This window comes from Rana temporaria, chromosome 2 (assembly GCF_905171775.1).
Source record: "Rana temporaria chromosome 2, aRanTem1.1, whole genome shotgun sequence".
In the NCBI taxonomy this organism is placed as follows: domain Eukaryota; kingdom Metazoa; phylum Chordata; class Amphibia; order Anura; family Ranidae; genus Rana; species Rana temporaria.
The window spans coordinates 501,115,234-501,138,158 of NC_053490.1; the positions used below are offsets into that span (position 1 = coordinate 501,115,234).

Genomic DNA, 22,925 nt, shown 5'->3' on the forward strand with positions numbered 1-22,925 from the left:
GGACGTACCCATATGTTGCGGCATTACCCCATGTACCTTTTTTTTTTTCTCTTGTAAGAGCAATCCTAGCGGCTAACAAGCTGCTGGACTGCTTATGCATGCAGCAGAAAGGGGGCGCCTCCCCCCCTTTTGCTTCCTTCCACGTCTTGCCTGGGCTTTCCCATCCCACAGGGAGACCCGAGTGACCAGCCAGCACAAGGCGGGATCGACTGATTGGCTCTCCACTATGGTAACCCTAAAGCCATAACCTGACATGACTCCTGGTTTACCCAGACGTCAACAACGCAATTTTTAAAGAATCAAAAGCATTCAAAAATACACTTATCTTAAATGCTTTTAAAGGGCAGAGGAGGGATTTGGGGTTTTATAGACCACAGATCTTGCCATAAGGATTACCTGTCATATGCCTATTGCTGTTACAAGGATGTTTACATTCCTTGTAACAGCAATAAAAGTGCTAAAAAAAAAGAAAGCAACAATGTAAAAAATGTAAGTTCCAACTCCCCCCTCCCTCCCACACGCAAAGGCAAACATGCACATCAGTCCCGCACACACGCCAACAGCGATTGGCCATCACCGCAAACGTCAGATCCCAGGCAGTAATTGTAGCATTAGCCCCTCCCTGTAATTCTATAGTTGTAACCTGTAAAGGCTTTTAAAGCATTGCCTATGGATAGTAAAATTTACGTTTGTCGCCAGGTTTGTGCAATTGTAAAGTGTGACATGTTGGTATCTATTTCCTCAGCATAACAGAGTCTTTTATACTTTACAAAAAAAATGTATTGTGTTTTTTGGATTAAAATTCAAAAAGTTTATTTTTTTTCCAAAGAAATTGTGTTTGAAAACCGCTGCGCAAAGATCGTGTAATATTTTTCTAGCAAAAAATACTGATTTACAGACCAGGCCTGATCTGGAAGTGGATAAAATGAAGAAACTAGAGAGAAATGCAGCCTATGATATTAACCTATATAAATATACTGTATTTTCACATAAATCCCTATATAACAACGGCACAGCTAAAAATTCAACTACTGACTACAGCACAGAGCAAGGGTAAAGCTTTCTCAAAAAGTACAGATGGACTGCCCTCTAGTGGAGGCAGAGAGCTATAGCTTTCAGACTTTATAGTTGAAGACTGAGAATTCAAGAATATACAGACAAGCATGTAAAACAAATTCAGAAAGTAAAAAAAAATAAAAAAACACAACATAATAAAAAGGAAATCAGCAATGTACATGAACTTATAATGTTACACTTAACTTCATTCTTGCAAGTTACTTAGAAAGATTGTTTCATGACAAAGTGTTTTGCACAGAAAGGCAACGTATGCCAAAAAAGGTGGTGCCATATTTAGCTCAAATGGCCATTTCTTTAGAATACAGATTTAATGTCAACTACGAAAAACAAAACTCTGCAGTCTCTACTGAAGAGAAACAATCTCAATGCTCCAAGCAGTCCGTAACCATATAGTCTAGATGGCTAAAATTTAAGCCAAATGAGGAACTCAAGAACAGCATTTTTATTTATTTTTTCCCCATTTAGGATAACTTAGAGGGGGTTTTTTTGGTTTGTTTTTTTACTTACTTACTTTTGTGTACATGTGTCTGTGTCAGCTCTCCCCACTGAGCTCAGTGACTGATAAATGTAGGTCCTCAGTCACTTTTGGCTGGGGAGGGGGACCCCATCAGGTAGGCTGTATGGGGCCCTGTGATTTCTAACAGTAGCCCTGTTTAAACCAGTGCACATAAACATCTGTAATAGTGTTCCATTGCAACATCAACATCTGTCCGGTGGACGATCAACATCTGTCAAAGTGAAAAAGTACACAAAACCATCTGTCACAGTGTACCAGTGTCCCACCAATAAATAAAATAATTATTTTACCAAAAATGTGGGTATTCCATTGTCTGTGTGTGCAATGAAATTCATTAAAAGGGTATTTATGCATTAGTGTGTAAAATTGTGTTTGAAAAACCGCTGCACAATTAACGCGTGATATAAGAATTTGCAAACCCCACCATTTAATTCTTTAGGGATTCTGCTACAAAAAAATATAATCTTGTTTGGAGGCTCCAAGTAATTTTCCAGCAAAAATACAGATTTTTACCTCAAACAAAAAGGTGTCAGAACAAGGCCTGGTCTTAAAGTAGAGAATGCCTGAAAGTGCTCCTTGGATCTTGGGCCTCGCTATGTGGCTAGGCTGTGAAAACGTTTCACACTTGTGGTATCGCCATTCTCAGAAGGAGCAGCAGAATGTTTTGGGGTGTAGTTGCAAGTATGCCTCTGCCATGTGTGAGAAATAACTTAACATGATATTTTTGTGAAAAAAAATGTATTTAATTTCTTAATTTTCCAAAGAATTGTGGGAAAAAACATTAACTTTAAAAAACTCGCCATGCCTCTTACTAAATACCTTGGACAGTCTACCTTCCAAAAAGGGGTAATTTGGAGGGTATTTATACTGTCTTAGAATGTTAGGGCCTCAAGACATTAGATAGGCTGTCCGTACATCAGGTGTGATCAATTTTCAATGATTGGCACCATTGCTTGTAAACTTTCACACAGACTAAATATACACAGATTTGGGTTATTTTTTACCAAAGACATGTAACAGTATAAATTTTGGTCAAAATTTATAAAGAAAAATTACTTATTTGCAAAATTTTATAACGGAGAAAAAAACTTTTCAGAATTTTCGGTCTTTTTGCATTTAGACCCCTTTCACACTGAGGCAGTTTTCAGGCATTTTAGCACTAGAAATAGTGCCTGAAAACTGCCTCCCATTCATTGCAATAGATGCTTTCACACTTGGGCGGTGCGCTGGCGGGACATTAGAAAAAGTCCTGCAGATATACTTCACTTTCACTTGATTGAAGACATCTCGTGGCGGTGTATGGACATTTTTATATCCATCAATTTGTATTTAGCACTTTATGTTGGTTTGCACATTTATTATGAATAGGAGCGTGGTTTAAAAAAGGTATGATTATTGTTTTCCTTTTACAAGTTAAAAAAAATATATAACTAATGCAGCTACCACATTGAAGGACTGGTAAGCTGCAGCAGCAAGAGAGATGGACTCATGTAGTCCAAAAAACACCAAATGTGTACCAAACCCTTCATCATTGAAGAACACCCAGGGACATTTATAAACGTGTGCATTGTGCAACGGGAACGCTCTACCTTTACTGCGTATCAAATTTTTTAGCTTGCACTAGATTTATAAAACATCCTCCAGTGTCTACCCTACCCCACTATCTTTGCAGCCTTATACATCAACAGGTCCTCCTCGGTAAAAAAAAAAACTTTTGTTTTCTGCATGTTTGCCTTACAAACAATATGTATTCACCGGAAGCAAAGTTAGCAAAAGTTATTTCTTCCCCCTCATTGTAATGAAGCATCACGAGAACATTCAGTTATGAAGCCGACATACAGAATGATTGTTCACGCTCGATACCTCTAATAAACTACACAACATAAAAGCCACAAGTAGGTAACAAAATCACCTAGGCAACAACTAGCCGGCGTGATAAAAAAAAATTATAAAAAAAAGACAAAACCACAGAAAAAAAAAAAAAAAGTGGATGGAGGAGTCCCCCCCACCCTCCTCTGGCCCGGACATTGCGTGACTTGCCACTCGCCATACCATCAGAATTTAGCTGATGTAACCACCGATCCAGAAAAAGCTTTGCAGCATATCCCTTCAACAGAAGTTGATCAAACTATTGACTTCTGTTGTGCAGGGATTCTGAAATTCAAAAATGTGGGCCGTTTTTAAATTCTGAATCACAGGAGAGCACAACTAAATGCACTCCTGTGATCAAAAAAGCTCTGCACATACTTCTCTCCTAACTAAGTTTCAACTAGTGTTGACACCCACTGAAGCCTGGGTGCTCAGCAGATGCGATTCACACAGACTTGTGAAACGCATCTGCCGAGCACCCTGGACCTTTTGCGTGTCATGCTTTTAAATTTCATGCGCTTTCAATAAATATACATTTTCTTTATTCCGGATGCGCCACCTCTTTTCTTTGCATCATATGGATTCCTTGGTCGCGGACCTAGGCAGGTACCCGACTTCTCATAGCAATGTTTAAGACCTTGCATTAGCTTGGAGCGGTGTGTACCCTTTCCCTCTTTTTAACTCACTGAAGCCGGTCAGCTTGTTTAAATTGACAGCCAGAATTCCCATTGAGCTCTACAACCCCAATTCCAAAAAAGTTGGGACGTTGTGTAAAACCTACATAAAAACAGAATGCAATGATTTGCAAAACCCATAAACCTATAATTTTATTCACAATAGAAAACACATCAAATGTTTAAACTGAGAAAATGGAACATTTAAAAATAAAATAAAAAAGGTCATTTTGAAATTGATGGCAGCAACACGTCTCAAAAAAGTTGGGATGGACTGTCTGTCTTATGAAGCAGCAGGGCCCCTGACCCTCGTCCGATGAACAATCTGACACATTTTTGGATTGTTAATATGGTGCTTTCGACAGTCGATTACAATTTTTTGTATGACAAAAGCTGGATGGACAGCCTATAAAATTTTTGCCGTACGTGAACTCAACGTCCGATTTTCGTTTCATTTGTATGGTTTTCATACGAAAAAAAATCATAAGAGCAAGACGAAAGAATACATATTAAACAATGCAACACATTACATCACTTCTGACGTATTCTGTTGTACGAGAATTTTCATATGGTGAGTAACCTCTTCACTTTCCACATAAGACTAGCATGCAACAAAAAACGGATGACCGGACGCCCAAAAATCTGATCGTGTGTTTGTGGCTTTAGATACCACTGAGTATAGCTAACATGCTTTGCTGCATATACAGACCAATTTTACTGTTGTGGGTTTAGTAACACTTTAACCTAGTTTGTTGCAAAACGTTCTTTTAGATTTTCCTTGTTAGTACCACTTTGCCAGCTTTTTGTTGCCTTGTCCCAACTGTGAGACATGTTGCGGCTATAAATTTCAAAATTACCTTATTTTTTTCTTAAAATAATACATTATCCAAGTTTAAACATTTGATATGTTTTCTATTGTGAACAAAATATGGGTTTAGGAGATCTAAAAAAAAAAGTACTGCATTTTGTTTTTTGTATATTTTACACAGCATCCCAACGGTTTTGGAATTCGGGTATGTTTAGCTGAAGGGTGCTTTAAATTTTTCGGCAAAACTGCTTGAAGCCGTCTAAAAGCTTTGCAATTGCTTGCTGTACACACAGATCACCTAACTAAAGCTTATGTGTAAAGTCCTAGGAGGAATATTCATGTAAACTCATGGTTTGCACTCTACACATGATTGGAACTTCACTGGCTTCTGAATTATGTGGAGCACAAAGCAAGTTAAAGTGTACAGCAGTGCTTTATAAAAAAGGTAGGAGAACCCACTAGGAAGTCCCAGAGGACCCCTGCCACAAACCTTGTTCTTCTGACACATTTCCCCCCCCCCCCCTTTTTTCCATCCTCTCCCTCAACTCCAACTGCAAACTGACCCTCGCTTTGACCCTAGCTCTTACACCAGGTTTTAGGACACCTCTGCTGTTCTTCTTAACACCTTGCCCATAAGAATACCATACCTTTTCTCCTCCCCTCCCTCTTTTGAACTCAACCTGCTATATTTCTGGATTACATTCTCTTATATTGATACCGTTTACTGTACCCAACCATGTTAGATGTGTTGGTTGGTTCTATACCCGTGAACAACTGTGATGCTTAGGTCATGAAAATATGTTTATGTCTATTGTACCACCAATTGTAGGATGGTTTTGTACTGTCCATTTTTTTTTTTTTAATCATTATTTTCACGTATTCAGATAAGAAAATGTAACTGCCCATTCTTTTTTAAATAAAAATCTTATGAAAAAACAAAAAACAAAGAAGTAGGTGGTGGTTTCATTAGAAAAGCGGCAGTATAGTCCATATCTCAGCTTTCTGAGTGGGCCCTTTTAGGCAAGTATACCATGAGCTGCTACAGCACAGCCTGTTCAGAGGTTAGCGCTCCATCTAGCCACCACCGTTCGTGCTCCCAAGGACCAAGTCTGTGCTTGTCCGTTATGAAGACAGGAATGGGCACACATTCAAATAAAAAGGAATATGTCCCACTATGATACTTTCCACTGCACTCTGAGGATCAAATCAGCCCTACAGTCAGGTTGCACCAGGCTTTGCTGAGAGCCAGTAGGGTTCAGGTGGTCTTATCCTTTACTTCATAAGAACAGGCATTCATTAAGCACAACCTGTCCCACCCAAGCTCATGATGGGATGAGATCTACCCTGTAAGGTCCCAAACATCCGTAAAGAACCAGTGAAAAGTTCAAACTGTACCCAACTCTAATCAAGAGATTTATAGAATTTGGATGTACCTTGAAAAAGAGCACTGACTGGGTAGACCTAGTCGTAGACTTGCTTATATAAAAAATGAAAACGACAAAGTATTCTCTCTTTACCTCGACTGCTGGCAAACAGATTGTAATCATTACAATCAGACTCAGATCGGCGTGGCGGTGCCCCTATCAGAGCCCGGTTCTCCTCCAACTCAGGATAGGTACGGACAGTAAGGCACAGTAACGGTTTGGCCAGGACATATTTTACCATCCCAGAGTTGAGATCTCGTGCTGCGGCTGAATTAATCTCCATCACCTCATCTCCTATTTTCAAACCTGAAATGGCAAGAAATTGACATTTTGAGGATTATTCTTTCCCATTGGTCTGCATAGAGCTAAACAATCAAAGCTAATCAATGAACAGTCTCTGCTTTTTTTATAGATTCAGTCTCAAAATAGATTTAATAGTCTCCAAATAAAATAAATATATATTATAAAAAAAAACAAAATATATGATTTCCTTTTCTTACTGTGCTTTATATTAAAACAGAAATTATTAATACACCTGTAATACAAATATAACACTTTCTGGAGGAATTCAATAAAGTTGCCGCGCCACTTTTCTTGTGTTAATTACACTTTTTAATTCAGGTAGTTCTAATTTGCTCCACTTTTACATTGTTTCGTAAAACCTTCATCAAATTCAAAATAAAATACAGATCGGTTGTATCTTATGAAAGTGAAGCCAATTAAGACCAACTTTAGACGTACAGAGACAGATTTTGTGAAAGTGTCTCAAATGCGTTCTAAAAGTGGTGCAACATGCACCAAATTCAAGTACAAGTTGTAGACGAGCCACTTTGAGGATGCATGCAAGGTACTGGGGAAAGGGGCTGCCTTTGAAGCAGTTTTGCTCTATACTTATATTCTATACATTTGTGCTTTACAGAAAGAATTTGAAAGCACCTTTCACCAAAGACTGAACCACCTGGGTACTCGACTAAGAAAAACAGCACTAAACTTTGTATTGAAGTACTGTACCTGGAATGTATTTAGCAAAGTTAAACAAAGTCTTACAAGTTACTTTCCTTTGTAAAACAGCCTTAGCCTGTTCTTTGCCAACATGTAAAAGCTTGTCAACACAAGAATCTCCATAAATGCATTTCAAGATGCTAGAAGACCCCTTTCACACTGAAGTCCCGCAAAAACAAGCATTAAAGTGCCGGTGGTTTTTGCAGCACTTTTCAGGCGCTAGTTGGGCAGTTTTTTTTAAAGGTCACGTGAAAACCTGACCCTAACAAAATCCAAAAAACACCCATTTTGCAGCTCTATCGAAGCGCTTTTTCAATGGGCAAGGGGAGGACTTTTACAGCGCTCCAAACCCACCCCAAAGATGCTGCTTGCAGGACTTTTTCCCAAAGTGCCACAAGCGCACCCCTCCAGTGTGAAAGCGCTCATGTAAATGAATAGGAGGCAGTTTTTAGGCGCTTTTCAGAGGCCATTTCTAGTGCTAAAACAGCTGAAAACTGCCTCCATGTGAAAGGGGTTTAAGAGGAGCTGTACAGCAGGCTCCCACTAAAGTGGTTGTAAACCTCAGACATGAAATATGAACAAAGCATACCCCCTCTATAGTGTGTACTTGTCTCAACCCAGAGCACCGATTGTCATTTCTGTCTGCTGCCCTGTTCCTCTGAACATAAATCTATAGTCAGACAAGAAGGTTAATGAAAATAAATAAATGGGCATATGCGATGGACTACTTTTTCTGCCGTCACTTTTCTAGGTTTCACTTTTTTAGTATGTCAATTTAAGCCTTTGTTTAACCCCATTCCTTATCAGGCCATAATAATATAACACCGGCAGGAACCCTCCCCTCCCTCCTGGTCTTTTACCGGCCATCTAGGGCGCGTGCGCCGCCGGCGCAGACGCCCGCATCACCGCTTTCGACCCGGTGCGCGTGCCCGGCGGCCGTGATGTCCGGCGGGCACCCGCGATTGCCGTCGATCACGGCAGGAGTGTGGATCTGTGTGTGTAAACACACAGATCCACCTCCTGTTAGCGGTGAGGAGACTGATGTGTGTTCTCAGTACAGAGAAACACCGATCGGTCACCTCTCCTTGTGGGTCCCCCTCCCCTAGTAAGTAAGAATCACTCCCAGGGAATATATTAACTCCTACAGCGCCCCCTAGTTTTAACCCCTTCCCTGCCTGTCACATTTACACAGTAATCAGTGCAGTTTTATAGCACGAATCACTGTATAAATATGAATGGTCCCAAAAGTGTTCAATATCTCCGCCGCAATGTCACAATAAAAAAAAAAAATAAATAAAAAAAAAATAATAAAAATCGCAGATTGCCGCTATTACTAGAAAAAAAAAAAAAAAGTCATAAATCTATCCCCCCATTTGTAGACGCTATAACTTTTGCGCAAACCAATCAATATACGCTTATTGTGATTTTTTTTACCAAAAATATGAATTAGAATACGTATCGGTCTAAACTGAGGACATTTTTTTTTTTTTTTTTTAAATTGTGATATTTATTAAATCAAAAAGTAAAAAAATATTGTGTTTTTTTAAATTGTCGCTCTTTTGTTTATAGCGCAAAAAATACCCACATAAATGATCAAATGCCACCAAACGAAAGCTTTATTTGTGGGGAAAAAAACAAAGATTTCATTTGGGTACAGTGTAGCATGACCACACAATTGTCATTCAAAGTGCAACAGCGCTGAAAACTAAAAATTGGTCTGGGCAGGAAGGGGGTGAAAATGCCCTGTATGGAAGTGGTTAAACAATGTAAAAAGATCCTGTTCACAAAGGTAGATGCATCAAGCGCAATTAAGGGCAAAACTCTGCCCCACTGTGAGTGCACTGTCCTGAGCCACACAGGGGGGGGGGCAGTCCATAACCCTGCGTCCGGATTGCTGAAAGTGTGCCAGCTCTTCCTAAGGCGCTGAGCCGCCGCCTAATGCCCCGGTGGCGAAAAAGTCAACCACACCAATGACACCAGATCACAACAGGAGTCAGGACACATATCCCTTTCCCATCTTGTGTCTTCACACGGGTGGCTACTCTTCTGCGTGGTTTTTCTTTGGTATTTACCTTTTGTTTTGATTTGGACATTTTGTTCTTTTTGGGCTTTTTCCTTCTAGTGAAACACATATTGATCAATGTCCCCTGGTACTGTCTTTAGAGAAAATACTAGTGAGAGTCGAGCACTGGGCACTGAGAGCCTCTTTAGCGCTCAAGTTATTTTTTTATGTTCTTCTCTTACAGCAACACATTGCAGCTTTGTAAGGAAGAACTCTACTACACAGAGTTTTTAAGCAAACTGCATCTATTTCACCCTTAAATATGTTGCAGTAGAAGAAATTTTATTATTTTGTCAGTTATAGAAAATTCCAGCTGAACACAGAGAATGCAAATTACTGAGGAGACTTTAAAATTCATAGTTAGGAACTGCAGTACACAGAGAGCTTACAGCTAGACAGGTTAATTTGGTTTGTTGCTTTTTTGGTTGGTAACTTTGAGCCTGGGTATTATGGAAAAAAATGTATATTCCATATATATATTTAAATTGCATTTTGCTAAAAAAACGCATCTCATTTAAAGCGGATGTGCCATGGGAAAAAAATATTAAAAGCCAGCAGCTACAAATACTGCAGCTGCTGACTTTTAATATTAGGACACTTGCCTGTCCTGGAGTCCAGCGCTGATCGCAGCAGAGGACGAGCGATCGCTCGTCTCTCTGCTGCTCCACCCGCCATCCACGCTGAGGGAACCAGGAAGAGAAGCGCTGCGGCTTCACTGCCCGGTTCCCTACGGCGCATGCGCGAGTCGCGCCCGCCGATTGGCTCCCGCTGTGTGCTGGGAGCCGAGTGTTCCCAGCACACAACGGGGGGGGGGGATAACGGGATGTGACAGAATGCCCGTCTTTTGCCCGTGAATGCCGGGCCGGAAGTGGGTGCAAATACCTGTCTTTAGACAGGTATCTGCACCCCCCTCCCCCCTGAAAGGTGTCAAATGTGACACCGGAGGGGGGGAGGGTTCCGATCAGCGGGACTCCACTTTAGGGTGGAGAACCGCTTTAAAGTCCCAAAACCTCCCCCCTTCTATCCATTTACAGGGATGGAGGCCTATGGTTGTAGTTTATCATATGCCTCCTGTAAAGATCCAAACTTATCCCCCCTTTTTCTACATTATCCAGGGATGGAAATGCGTTTCAGGAGTGGAATAAAGTGCCTCCACAGATCTACCACTGACAGTTAATTATGCATTGTAATTTTTTGACTAGCTGACCCAGGTTGATGTGGTCCGCTCTTGGTTTGGTGGTGTTTTGGTTTGGTAGGCATGATTAGTTCCACTCTTGTATTTCTTTTGTTTTGTTTCCAGTGCTTTTGTGCTAGACCAGCTATAGGTAGCGGCAATGTCAGGTGATCACCTGCCCCCTATCTATTGATCAGCACGCCTGTGCTCCTACTGAGGAGACTTTAAAATTCATAGTTAGGAACTACAGTATACAGAGAGCCTTGACGGGGCCTGCAGCTTACACAGGTATTTGCAAATACATGCAACTAAACCTCTGTTTTTAATGCTTACAGCTAGACAGGTTAGTTTGGTTTGTTGCTTTTTTGGTTGGTAACACTGAGCTTGGGTATTATGGAAACATTTTTTATATTCCATATATATATTTAATTGCATTTTGCTAAAAACGCATCTCATTTAAAGTCCCAAAACCTCCCCCCCTTCTATCCATTTACAGGGATGGAGGCCTATGGTTGTAGTTTATAATATGCCTCATGTAAAGTCCCAACCTTATCCCCCTTTTTCTACGAACTTCAACCCCCTACCTTACTCTTTTAAAGCTTTGCAAAAACTAAAACTTTGGCTCTATATTAGTTTGCACTCATTCCTCCAGTTGTGTGGCTCATTATATCCAGAGTAATTAGCTGAGAGGATCATTTTCATTTCTGTCATGTTTTAGTCTTCAAACAAAAAAACGTTCCCTTTCCATCTTATTGTATCGCCTCTGGCAGCGTCTTAATTAATGACAATGGAAGAAAAGGGAGAGAAGAAGATAAAGAGGCATCACATTCTAACAATAGCACAGATGTGCAGCGCTCTACAGATTTTATTTCTTCTTGCTGCGGCTCAAGATAAAGCCTCCAATATAATGCAATTTATTTAAAGAAAAAAAAAAATCCTCTGGGCCAATTATATCATTACAAACTTTATTGCAGATTTGTACTGGACCCTCTTTTAAAGTTACTACCACCCCAGTAACTTTCTCACACCCACTGTGGAGGATGAGAGGAGGATCTGCGGCTAAAGTAATGTGATCAGTGCTAGTGTAAAGGACAGGCAGGGGATTCTTCAAACTTCAACTCAAACCCTGTGCAGACTTCTGGGAAAAGCAGAAAGCCAATCTAACAAGAATGAAATGGGATTTGTGGGGATGGTTTGTAAGCAAACGGCATCATTTTCTCCCCTTAAATCTGTTGCAGGGGAAGAAATGTAATTATTTTGTCAGTTATAGAAAATCCCAGCTGAACGCAGAGAATGCAAATTGTAAATGACATAAAAAAATAATCAAATCATAAAAATAATAATAAATAATAATAATGAAACATCCAGCCACTGCTGCATCTTGCCTGCCCTTCCTATTAGTGCATTTGGCCGCCGATCAAAGTGATCAGCCAACAGAAGTCTATGTGGGTGTAGCACCCTCTAGTGTGCAACTAGTGTACAGCCATGGTCAAAAGTTTGGAGAATGACAAAAATATTTTCACAGTTTGCCGCTTCAGTGGTTTTAGAATTTTTTGTCAGTTACCATTGTGTACTAAAGTATAATTACAAGCATTTAATGAATACCAAAAGACTATTATTATTATTGCCAATTACATTACGTTTATGCAAAGAGTCTATTTTTGCAGTGTTGTGCCTTCTTTTTCAAGACCTCTGCAATGCACCCTGGCATGCTGTCAACTTCTGGGCTGACTGATGGCAGCCCATTCTTACATAATCAATGCTTGGAGTTTGTCAGTGGGATTAAAGCGGAGTTCCACCCTGAAAAAAATCTTTCCACAAAAAAATCTAAAAAAAAATTAAAATAATTTTTTTTTTACTTACCCTTAATAGCTGTTATGCAGAAGTCCAGAATCTTTTTTTTTTTTTTTTTTTAAGTGTATTTTGTGCGTGTACTCGAGAGAGGAGCCGGACTGCAGGAGTTGGGAGTAGGCAGGCCTCCCCAGAGGCAATCTGCCACCTTTCGCCATGCCCCGGGTGGCAATGGCGGGTGCGTGAGGGGGTTCTCCCACATAGCCCGCCCTACGGGGCAGAGGGAATCCCTATAAGGGAGTGAGGATCTAGCCCGCTCAACCAGTCCCGTTAGTCCTTCGCCTCTCTTTTTAGAGACCGCGTGGTCAAAGTGCGTGCATGTTAACCCAATTTCGGGTGCGTGCAAGTGTGGTGGTTTTTTTTGTGGGAGGGGGGTGGGCGTACTAAGCGCAGGCTTACCTGGCATAGCACACCCAGCGGGAGCCGGGCTGAGACCACCAAACTCAATTCACATGTAGCCGAGACTGGGATCCGAACCCCTAGCTGCAGAGGTGAATGGCTTGTCAGCGCAGTGCCAATCGCATTGAGCCACCGCAGCTCCCTATTAGAATCTGCCTCTTCATCTTCCGCGGTGGATTCTCTTCCTCCTCCTACACTTGGTTTCTTCTTGTGAATGGGGCGGGCTGCATTCTGGGAACTGTGTGTATCCCAGAAAGCAGCCGGCCCATTTACAAAGCGCCGCGCTGCTCGCACATGCGCAGTAGGAAAGGGCAGTGAAGCCACACGGCTTCACTGCTTGTTTCCCTTACTGTGGATGGCGACGCCTGGAGCTGCCAGGATCGAGGATCGGCCTCGGCGGGGGCTGACATCGCTGGCGACAAGGACAGGTAAGTGTCCTTATTAAAAGTCAGCAGCTACAGTGTTAGCAGCTGCTGACTTTTAATTTTATTTATTTTTTACCGGACCTCCGCTTTAAAGTCTGGGAAGTTTCCTGGCCATGGACCCAAAATGTTTATGTTTTGTTCCCCAAGCCACTGTATTATTACTTTTGCCTTATGGCAAGGTGTTCCATCATGCTGCAAAAGGCATTGTTCATCAAACTGTTCTTGGAGGGTTGGGAGAGGTTGCTCTCGGAGGATGTTTTTGTACCATTCTTTATTCATGGATGTGGGCCAAATTGAGAGTGAGCCCCCCACTCCCTTGGCGGAGGAGTAACCCCACACATGAATGATCTCAGAATGCTTTACTGTTGGCATGACACAGGACTGATGGCAGCGCTCACCTTTTCATCTCCTGACAATATTTTTTTCTGGATGCCCCAAACAATCAGAAACGGGATTCATCAGAGAAAAGGACTTTACCCCAGTCCTCAGCAGTCCAATCCCTGTACCTTTTGGAGATGTTTTTCCTGGAGAATAGTGTTTTTTTTTGCTGCCCTTCTTGATATTAGGCCATCCTCCAAAAGTCTTCACCTCACTGGGCCTGTAGATGCACTCACACCTGCCCGCTGCCATTGCCAAGCAAGCGCTGCACTGGTGATGCCACTGGTGATGCCCCAATCCCGCAGCTGAATCAACTGTAGAAGACGGTCCTGGCGCTTGTTGGACTTTCTTGGGTTCCCTGAAGCCTTCTTCACAAATGCAGTGGAAATGTTTTTTTTATGAGATTAAGGAATCTGGCTAATCCCCAGGCAGAAGGCACAGGCCAGATGGCTTAATCAGCCCTCAAATATAGTGAAGCAGGGGAGTCAGGTGGAAGACGGAATGCTAAGGTGGCTGCCGTAAGGCCTGGGACCCTGGAGCTGGCTTAGGGCTCTTACTCCAGGCTGGAGCTGAGAAAAGGAAGGAGAGAAAGGCTAAGAGGGATTTCTGTTTATTTTTAGGTTCTGTGCAGGGGACATCCTGGCTGGCATGGGAGGATGTAGACAGTTGGAGGCCTGAACAGAAGTCTTTCCCAGTGCAACAGGAATCAAGGGATAGTGCGAATACTTCTGCACAACAAGGGGCAACCAAGGGGAAAGCCTGCTAGACGTAGCATACCTTTATGGGGCAGCATTGTGCCAAATCCCAATCCTTTGCCCTGGGGCATTCTTCAGAGCAGCCAGGTGGGCTGGTAGTATCTGAAGTGTCAGAACTGTGCGAGGTTCTACTGTGGGGACACGATACTCCTGCATACAGTTTGGAACATCGTGCCATTTCACTAAAGGGGACTGAGAACTTCTGGTCTGTATATAACTTTGCCACTGATCCATAGAGCCTGTGATTATTCCGGAGGGAGCACAGTCCAGGATCTTCTTTTTTGTTATGTACATAGAAGGAAGAAGTTGTTAAAGTCTAGTTGAGCATCTCAATCTCTAAACTATTCAAGTTGTTTCCCCCCCATAAAACAAAAACCCAAGCCCATGCACTGATTTCTTGTGTCTGGATACAAGTTGGAAATGTGTGTTGCCTGGCTTTGCAGGAATAGGGGGACTCAAGATTCAGAGGCTCCTGCGGGGGGAAGGGCTACATGGGCAAAACCTACATAACAGCTCTAACACTACTTAAAAAGTCTGTGCTCCACTGGGGAGGATTGCCTTTGTTTCCTGTTCAAAAGACAGCAGGAAATAATAATAATAAAAAAAACAAGGCTGCAACTAGGAGGAAGCATTTCCTAAAGTCTAGTACACACTGCTAGTTTTTATTCATTCAAACCAGCAGGCTGAACGAAAAACAAAACTGACAGCTCAGGAAGAGCCGCTGTACCAACAATCCAATATTAGTGACAGGGGGCTGGCCCCTTCCAGAACACTCGGGGCCAGATTCATGTATATTTGCGGCGGCGTATTGTATAGCATTTACGTTACACCGCCGCAAATTTTATGGGCAAGTGCTTGATTCACAAAGCACTTGCCTGTAAAGTTGCCGCGGCGTAGCGTAAATCCTTCCGGCGCAAGCCCGCCTAATTCAAATGGGGCGTGGATCATTTAAATTAGGCGCGTTCCCGCGCCGAACGTACTGCGCATGCTCCGTTTTGAAAATTCCTGCCGTGCTTTGCGCGAAATGACGTTGCACCGACATAATTTTTTGAACGTCGATGTGAGTTATGTCCTTTCCTATTCACGGACGACTTGCGCAAAAAAAAATAAAAAATTTAAATTGGCGCGGGAACAACGGCCATATTTTAACATGGCAAGTCTAAATATAGGCCAAGAAATAGCAGCTTTAACTATACGCCAGGAAAAGCCGACTAGCGACGACGTAAGAGAATGCGACGGCCGCGCGTACCTTCAAGGATCGCCGGAAAAAGCCAATTAGCATACCCGACGCAGAAAACGACGCAAACTCCACCCAGTGGGCGCCGAAGTATTGCACCTACGATCCGAAGGCGTACGCCTGTCGGATCGAAGCCAGAAGCCGTCGTATCTTGGTTTGAGGATTCAAACTAAAGATACGACGCAGCGAATTTGAAAGTACGCCGGAGTATTAGTAGATACTCCGGCGTACTTCTTCTGTGAATCTGGCCCATGGTCAGCAGACCTTTTTTCGGTCATGCCCATTCGACAAAAGCCAGTGACAGACATTTGTAAACAGTCAGGAACCGCACAGACACCATGATTTACATAATGGTGTCATCCCAAAAAGTATATACTGTTTTCGGATGACGCCTCAACTTAGCATGCATGTTTTCTCCATCAAAAACTATATTAAATTACAGGTTTTAGATATGCTGTAGTTGCTGCAATAAGCTCTGGAATCGGCCCAAGTGACCACTTACCTCTTTTGAATGCCAAGCCAGACTGCTTCACATTTTGGACATACAGATGGGGTCTGCCTTCCTCCTCCAAAGAGCACAGAGAGATCCCTGTGAAATAAATAACAGAATACAGACATGAGTTAAAATGGAGGACACATCATACAACAGACATTGTCCAACATAGTTTCCCTTGAATGCATAATCGTGGTTATACACCGATCTATCCATTCCATCAAATAACGCAGATCTGAGCCCTGCTTGTGACAGTGATGTGAGGATGGATCCATGTGCACTGCCAGTAATGAGCACTGTAGACCAGTGGTTCTCAACCCTGTCCTCAAGGACCCCCAACAGGCCATGTTTTGGGAATTTCTCTTAGATAAAATAGCTGACCAAAATGCCAAGCCAGTGACTCTGATTTAAAGCACCTGTGCAAAAGGAAAGGAAAACCTGCAAACATGGCCTGTTGGGGGTACTTGAGGACAGGTTTGAGAACCACTGGTGTAGACTAAGGATGAGCTCTGGCGTGTTCGTATGCTACACGTGCAGAGCCCGCCAGGAAGTGTGCACGGCGCTGTGCTAATCACAGCCAGGGATACATTTCCCGATCTCTGCAGCCGAGCATCGGGACAATGTCTCCCTGGCTGTGATTAGCACAGTGCCGTGCACACTTCCTGGCGGGCTCTGCACGTGTAGCATGCGAACACGCCAGAGCTCATCCTTATTGTAGACCATCAGTAATGGTCTCTCAGGTAAGATATACCAACTTGCAGAAAAATCTGTATGCGACTTGGCCCCAATCATATCCTTTGCTATAGAGATAAGGGAACCAGGAGCCCGAGGTTCATGATTTTTGCCCTTCAATTTGCGGTGAGACATCTGTGTGAAGCTCGCTAGGACTAAAAATACAGGGTGGGCCATTTACAGGGTGGGCCATTTATATGGATACACCAAAAACAAAAGTTGGATTCAAAATTGCCGACTTCAAAATGGCCGCCATGGTCACCACCCATCTTGAAAAGTTTCCCCCCTTACATATACTAATGTGCCACAAACAGGAAGTTAATATCACCAACCATTCCCATTTTATTAAGGTGTATCCATATAAATGGCCCACCCTGTAGAATGGCAACCATTTTGCTTTGGATAACATTAAGGGCAAAGTTCACGCCACAATTTGTGCTCTGGATGTGTTTCTGCATTTAAGTGCATTCCACCATGTGCTTTGATGCATTTTTTATTCTGCTGTGTTTTTCCCCTGTTCCACTTTTGTTGATGGCACTGAAATGCACTGCACTGACGTAAACTAGGGCCAATGGAATCCATGGTGCCTGCATTTTTGATGCAGATTAAAAATGCACTGGACTGCATCTGGTGTGGAACCTTAGGTTGCTTTTAGACCGCTTCGTTGAAAAAAATGCACTAAACGCATATGCGTTTCTGGCGCATTTTCTGCTTGGCTTGCATTTGTTAAACATGGACATGTGGCTCAAAAAATGCACAACCCCGGTACACTTTTGAAACCTTTTCTTTTCTTTTCATTTAATAGAATAGGATTTAAAGGGAAATATTTTCTTGCATTTTTTGGCATGGTAAAAATGCATCAAACACACCAGTGTGAAAGGGCTCTAAGTAAGGAATGGGTAAAATGTCTGTCAGGTTCTTATAACCTCCTAAAAGAGACACATTTAAGGGGCAATGGGCCTGCAATAGCTATGTACAGAAAGCAGTAGGGGACAATCATTAGGAAAGCCAACTGGCTTTGGTTAAAGCGGGGGTTCACCCTTAGAGGGCACTTTTCCCCCTTAGATTCCTGCTCGTTATTACTAGGGGAATCGGCTATTTATTTTAAAATATGTGCAGTACTTACCCGTTTACGAGATGCATCCTCTCCGTCGCTTCCGGGTATGGGCTTCGGGAATGGGCGTTCCTTCTTGATTGACAGGTTTCCGAGAGGCTTCCGACGGTCGCATCCATCGCGTCACGATTTTCCGAAAGAAGCCGAACGTCGGTGCGCAGGCGCAGTATAGAGCCGCACCGACGTTCGGCTTCTTTCGGCTACGAGTGACGCGATGGATGCGACCGTCGGAAGCCTCTCGGAAGAATGTCAATCAAGAAGGAACGCCCGCTCCCGAAGACCCATACCCGGAAGCGACGGAAGAAGATGCAGCTCGAAAACGGGTAAGTACTGCACATATTTTAATATAAATAGCCGATTCCCCTAGACCGAACGAGCAGGAAGCTAAGGGGAGATTTTATTTTTTTTTTTAAATGGGTGAACTCCCGCTTTAAGCAGCTCACCAGAAAATGGCTACCTGCCGATAGGTACCCCAAAAAAAATAAAAAATAAATAAGGCGGCATGAACCAGCAGAGGGAGCACCAAACCAAACAGTAATGCTGCGTAAACACGATTGGACATTCTGACAACAAAACTGTTTTTTTCCCCTGATGGATTGTTCGCTTAAACTTGTTTTTTTATACACACTGAAATTCCGACAGCAAATGTCCGATGGAGCCTACACACGGTCGGAATATCTGACCAAAAAGCTCACATCGAACATTTGTTGTCGGAAATTCCGACCGTGTGTACGCGCCCTAAGAGTCCAAATCACTCAAAGAAGGGCAACAAAGCCAATAAAGGGTCTGGAGGATATTAGTTATGAAGAAAGGTTGCGAGCACTGAACTTATTCTCTCTGGAGAAAAGACGCTTAAGAGGGGATTTGATTTCAATTTACAAATACCGTACTGGTGACCCCACAATAGGGATAAAACTTTTACGTCGAAGGGCGTTTAATAAGACATGCGGCCACTCATTAAAATTAGAAGAAAACAAAGTTTATCCTTAAACTACGTAGAGGGTTCTTTATTGTAAGAGTGGAAAGGATGTGGAATTCCCTTCCACAGGTGGTGGTTTCAGTGGGGAGCATCCATAGTTTCAAGAAACTATTAGATAAGCACCTGAACGACCACAACATACAGGGATATACAATGTAATACTGACATAAAATCACACACATAGGGTGGACTTGAGTCTTTTTTTCCAACCTCACCCACTATGTAATGCACCCTTTCACTGTAAAAGGGGGGAATTTGAAAAACATTTGGACATTTGAAGATCCATAGTGTGCTGGCAAAAATGTGCGCAAACAACGAGTGATTCACAAAGAACAGCCTATGTATTCTGGGGCCAAACGACTCCCCCTTCATCAAGAGAAGCTCAGTTGGAGCCATACGGCCATTACAGGTTCATGCTCATAATGAGCAAAGGCTCACTACAAAAGGAATGTGCGTATGCGCACTGACGCCGAAAGGCCTATTTAAGCTGGACTATGGTATGAACAGATTGCCGAGTGGTCATCAGCTAGCTCCGGTTTAACCTGTGCTTTTACCTGCTATATCTGCTTAACCATGCTTGACATGGCTTTCCCTTGACCAGTCTCTGGTATCCTGCCTGCCTATTGTGAACTCGGCTTGTACTCGGACTCTGCTCCTGTCTTGTGCATCTGTACCTCACTGCCTGACTGTGTACCGACCCCGGCCTGTATCCTGACTTTGCCTCCGTCTCATCTTCCTGTACCTTCGCTGCCCAGCTGTTGAGGACCTTTTGGCTTGTGACCTTGCTACGCTCCTGCCCGCTGATCAAGCTTCATCGTTTTCCAGTTCCTGCCTGGGGATCTACGGTCACCTGGTTCTTTCAAACCTCAGCTGGTGCTGCCAGTTATACCGACCCTCATGCCAATCTGTGAACTCACACCTCTTGTTAATATCACCAGGGGAGTTGGCTAAGAGGTGCAAGAGAAGCCACCTCTACAGCTAGATCTCCACCAGGTATTCGACCGATGGAGTCCAGAGCTAAATTTATCTGAATCATTTTAATAAACTATGCAAAACCTAGCAGATTTCTGTTTTACCATTACAGATAACATTCATGGGATCACATTATTATTATTTTTATTATAATTCTACAGGATTTATATAGGCACATCCTGTAAAATTCAATGAAATCAGGAAAACAGGCTGAAATTGCGTGAAATGGGGATTGAACAATCTGTAAAAATGTAATTATTAGCCTACGGTAATGTGTGTGGGCACTTTGATCTCACTGCAGTAATTACACTATAAGAATCTTTATGTTTACATCGTAATTAGTCAATATTTCTTCTAATCACGATCTGCTGTTCTGTATTTCATACTCTGCACAGTGACACTGCATCAATATATCTTCAATCAAAAAAAGAAAAATATAAGTACCGTATATACTCGAGTATAAGCCGAGGCCCCTAATTTTACCACAAAAAGCTGGGAAATATTATTGACTCGAGTATAAGCCTAGGGTGTCCATGTGCATGCCTCACTGTGCCCATGACTAGACTGACGTTTAACATTGGAGTCTATGGAAGGGGTGCCTGGATTTGAAAAATCAGTGCTCCCCAGCAATAAGTGCCCCAGACAACAAACTTTGCACACTTGTAAAGGAAGAGTGGGGCTACATGTGTGCCAAGTTTGGTACCGGGTCCCCAAAGTCCGGGAGATCAGGCGCAAAATAGTGACTTGGGTATAAGCCGAGGGGGGCATTTTCAGCACAAAAAAAATGTGCTGAAAAACTCGGCTTATACTCGAGTATATACAGTAGATTGGAACATTTGTGGAGAAAAGGTGGTGCATTGCTCTATTTTTCAAGATTTCCCGCCTGCTGCCTGCCCACGCATTATAGACCTTACCGCGACACTTCTCCATGAACCCCCCTGCTGTCTCTCTACACTTTGCAGACTTCTCCCTGACATCTATGCAAGTTCTGCTCAACATTCATACTTCTTTATTCCCAACCATTCCTATTCTGAAGTAGGTGCACATTTGCTGTAATTCAAATGTAAAAAAATAAAAAAAAACTAATAATGCTGTTGTCAAGGCAACCACTAGATGGTGATAGAGTACTTGTTAAGGAATAAGCAAGAATTATAATCATTAAACCGCATCCCATTTAAAGTGACAAACTTTGGTAATTTTATTAATATATATTAAAAAAAAAAAAAAGGACGCATTAAATTTATAACTTATTAAAAGCAAAACTTCACTGGCACATTATATATATATATATATATATATATATATATATATATATATATATATATATATATATATATATATATATATATATATATATATATATATATATATATATAATGTTTTTTTTGGGGGGGGGTACCTGGTGTTGACAGCTCCTACTTCCACCTGGATCGTCTAGGTTTACTCCCCCCCCCCCCTTTGCCCACAGGCTTCTGGGACACGTTGCAGTTCCCAGGAGGCTGCGGGACTATTCACAAATAGCAGCAAAGCTCATGCATGTGCAATGGGAAGACGGCTGTGAAGGGGTCACAGCTGACTTCCCTTTATTAACATGTCAGTGCTGGGGACAAGCCAACCGGTGAAGAACCATTCCGGGTGAGGACATCACTGGATCCCTGGACAGATTAATAAAGTCGGTAGCTACAGTATTTGTAGCTGCTGACTTTTTTTCCCCTAGGGTGAAGAACCCTACCCTACAGTACAGTACATGGCATACAAAGCTCAGCATACAATCCCAGTATCTGACGGATGTCATCCTGAACAAGTCAATCGAGAGGACCAAAGATCCCGAATCTAGAAGAAGCCAGCGAGAAGACGTGGACTCCAGAGAGGGAGCTTATTGTATCTCTGGGGGAGAAGACAGTGAAGTATTAGGAATATTAGTCTCTGCACAGTTTCTTTAATTCTTTCTTATGTTCTGAACAAAGTAAACATCGCAGAGATCACACACTTGTGGGAGTGTCAGATCCGGTCACTACCCAGCTGTTCCGTGTGCGGGTTTCCCACCATTAGATGACAGTGGAAGGCCGTCTTGGGAGTCATACAGAGAAACTAATTACAGAGCCTGGGTAGAGTGAGAGGGGAGTCAGGCACAGGGAAAGGCTAGGTTCGCATCTGTTGGCTGGGGGATCATCTAGTTCACTGGTGTTAAACTGGCGGCCCTCCAGCTGTTGCGGAACTACAAGTCTCTAGTTCTATTGATCATCATGTAATGGACTGATGCTTCAGGCAAAGTGTAGATACATAGGCTACTTGCCATATATACATTGCATTCCTGGGGACATTTCATTTACTTAGTTGCACAGGCATGCAGCATTCCATTAGGAACTTTGGGCACGTGTATGTTTTTTTTTTTGCTATCCACCAAAGCACCACAGAGATGATTTATACCCCCTGGTGCCCAACGTGCAGCCCGTGGCCCACATGAAGCACTTTGGTATATGATGCATGCATACCTCCCAAATTTTCAACTTCAGAATGAGGGACAAATGAGCATACCTCCCAACGAAGTTGTTGAGCGGGGGGGGATTCCGTGGATCAGAGTTGAAGGTGCCGCGGAATCGCGGGACTCTAGCACTGATCGCGGGACCACGGGATTTACCGCGAATCACGGGACATTACCGCAAAATCCGGGATGGTTGGGAGGTATGTGTATGGCCCTTGGACCTCAGCATTTTGTAGTGGGAATGTTGATTAGGGTAACAGCACTGATCTCTACTAGCCTCATGTAACATGTCCCCAGTTTTGTATGGTCTTCAACAGTATGTCCTCGCTCTCTGCCCTCAATTCCTCCAGTTGGTCTGCTGCTGCCGAAAGTCCTCTCAAGCATTACATATACTGAACATTGCGTTCGGCCCTTTGGTGATGTCAGGGGGTAGTGGTTAATGATTCTTACTCTGAATGGTCCAAGGTTATCAGTGGTGTACCCCAACATTCAGCGTTG

The 22,925-nt window shown here is 42.7% G+C and overlaps 1 protein-coding gene across 5 annotated transcripts in view; it reads right to left on the reverse strand.

The window, feature by feature from the left end:
- TIAM1 (TIAM Rac1 associated GEF 1) overlaps positions 1 to 22,925 on the reverse strand; it is a 569,717-nt gene that overhangs the window by 95,845 nt on the left and 450,947 nt on the right. For all 5 annotated transcript variants that reach the window (XM_040338862.1, XM_040338863.1, XM_040338861.1 and 2 more), the window contains 2 exons: positions 16,155 to 16,241; positions 6,463 to 6,675 (listed from right to left, as the gene is read on the reverse strand). In XM_040338862.1, coding sequence (XP_040194796.1) covers positions 6,463 to 6,675; positions 16,155 to 16,241 — 300 coding nt within the window. The remainder of the gene's footprint in view (positions 1 to 6,462; positions 6,676 to 16,154; positions 16,242 to 22,925) is intronic.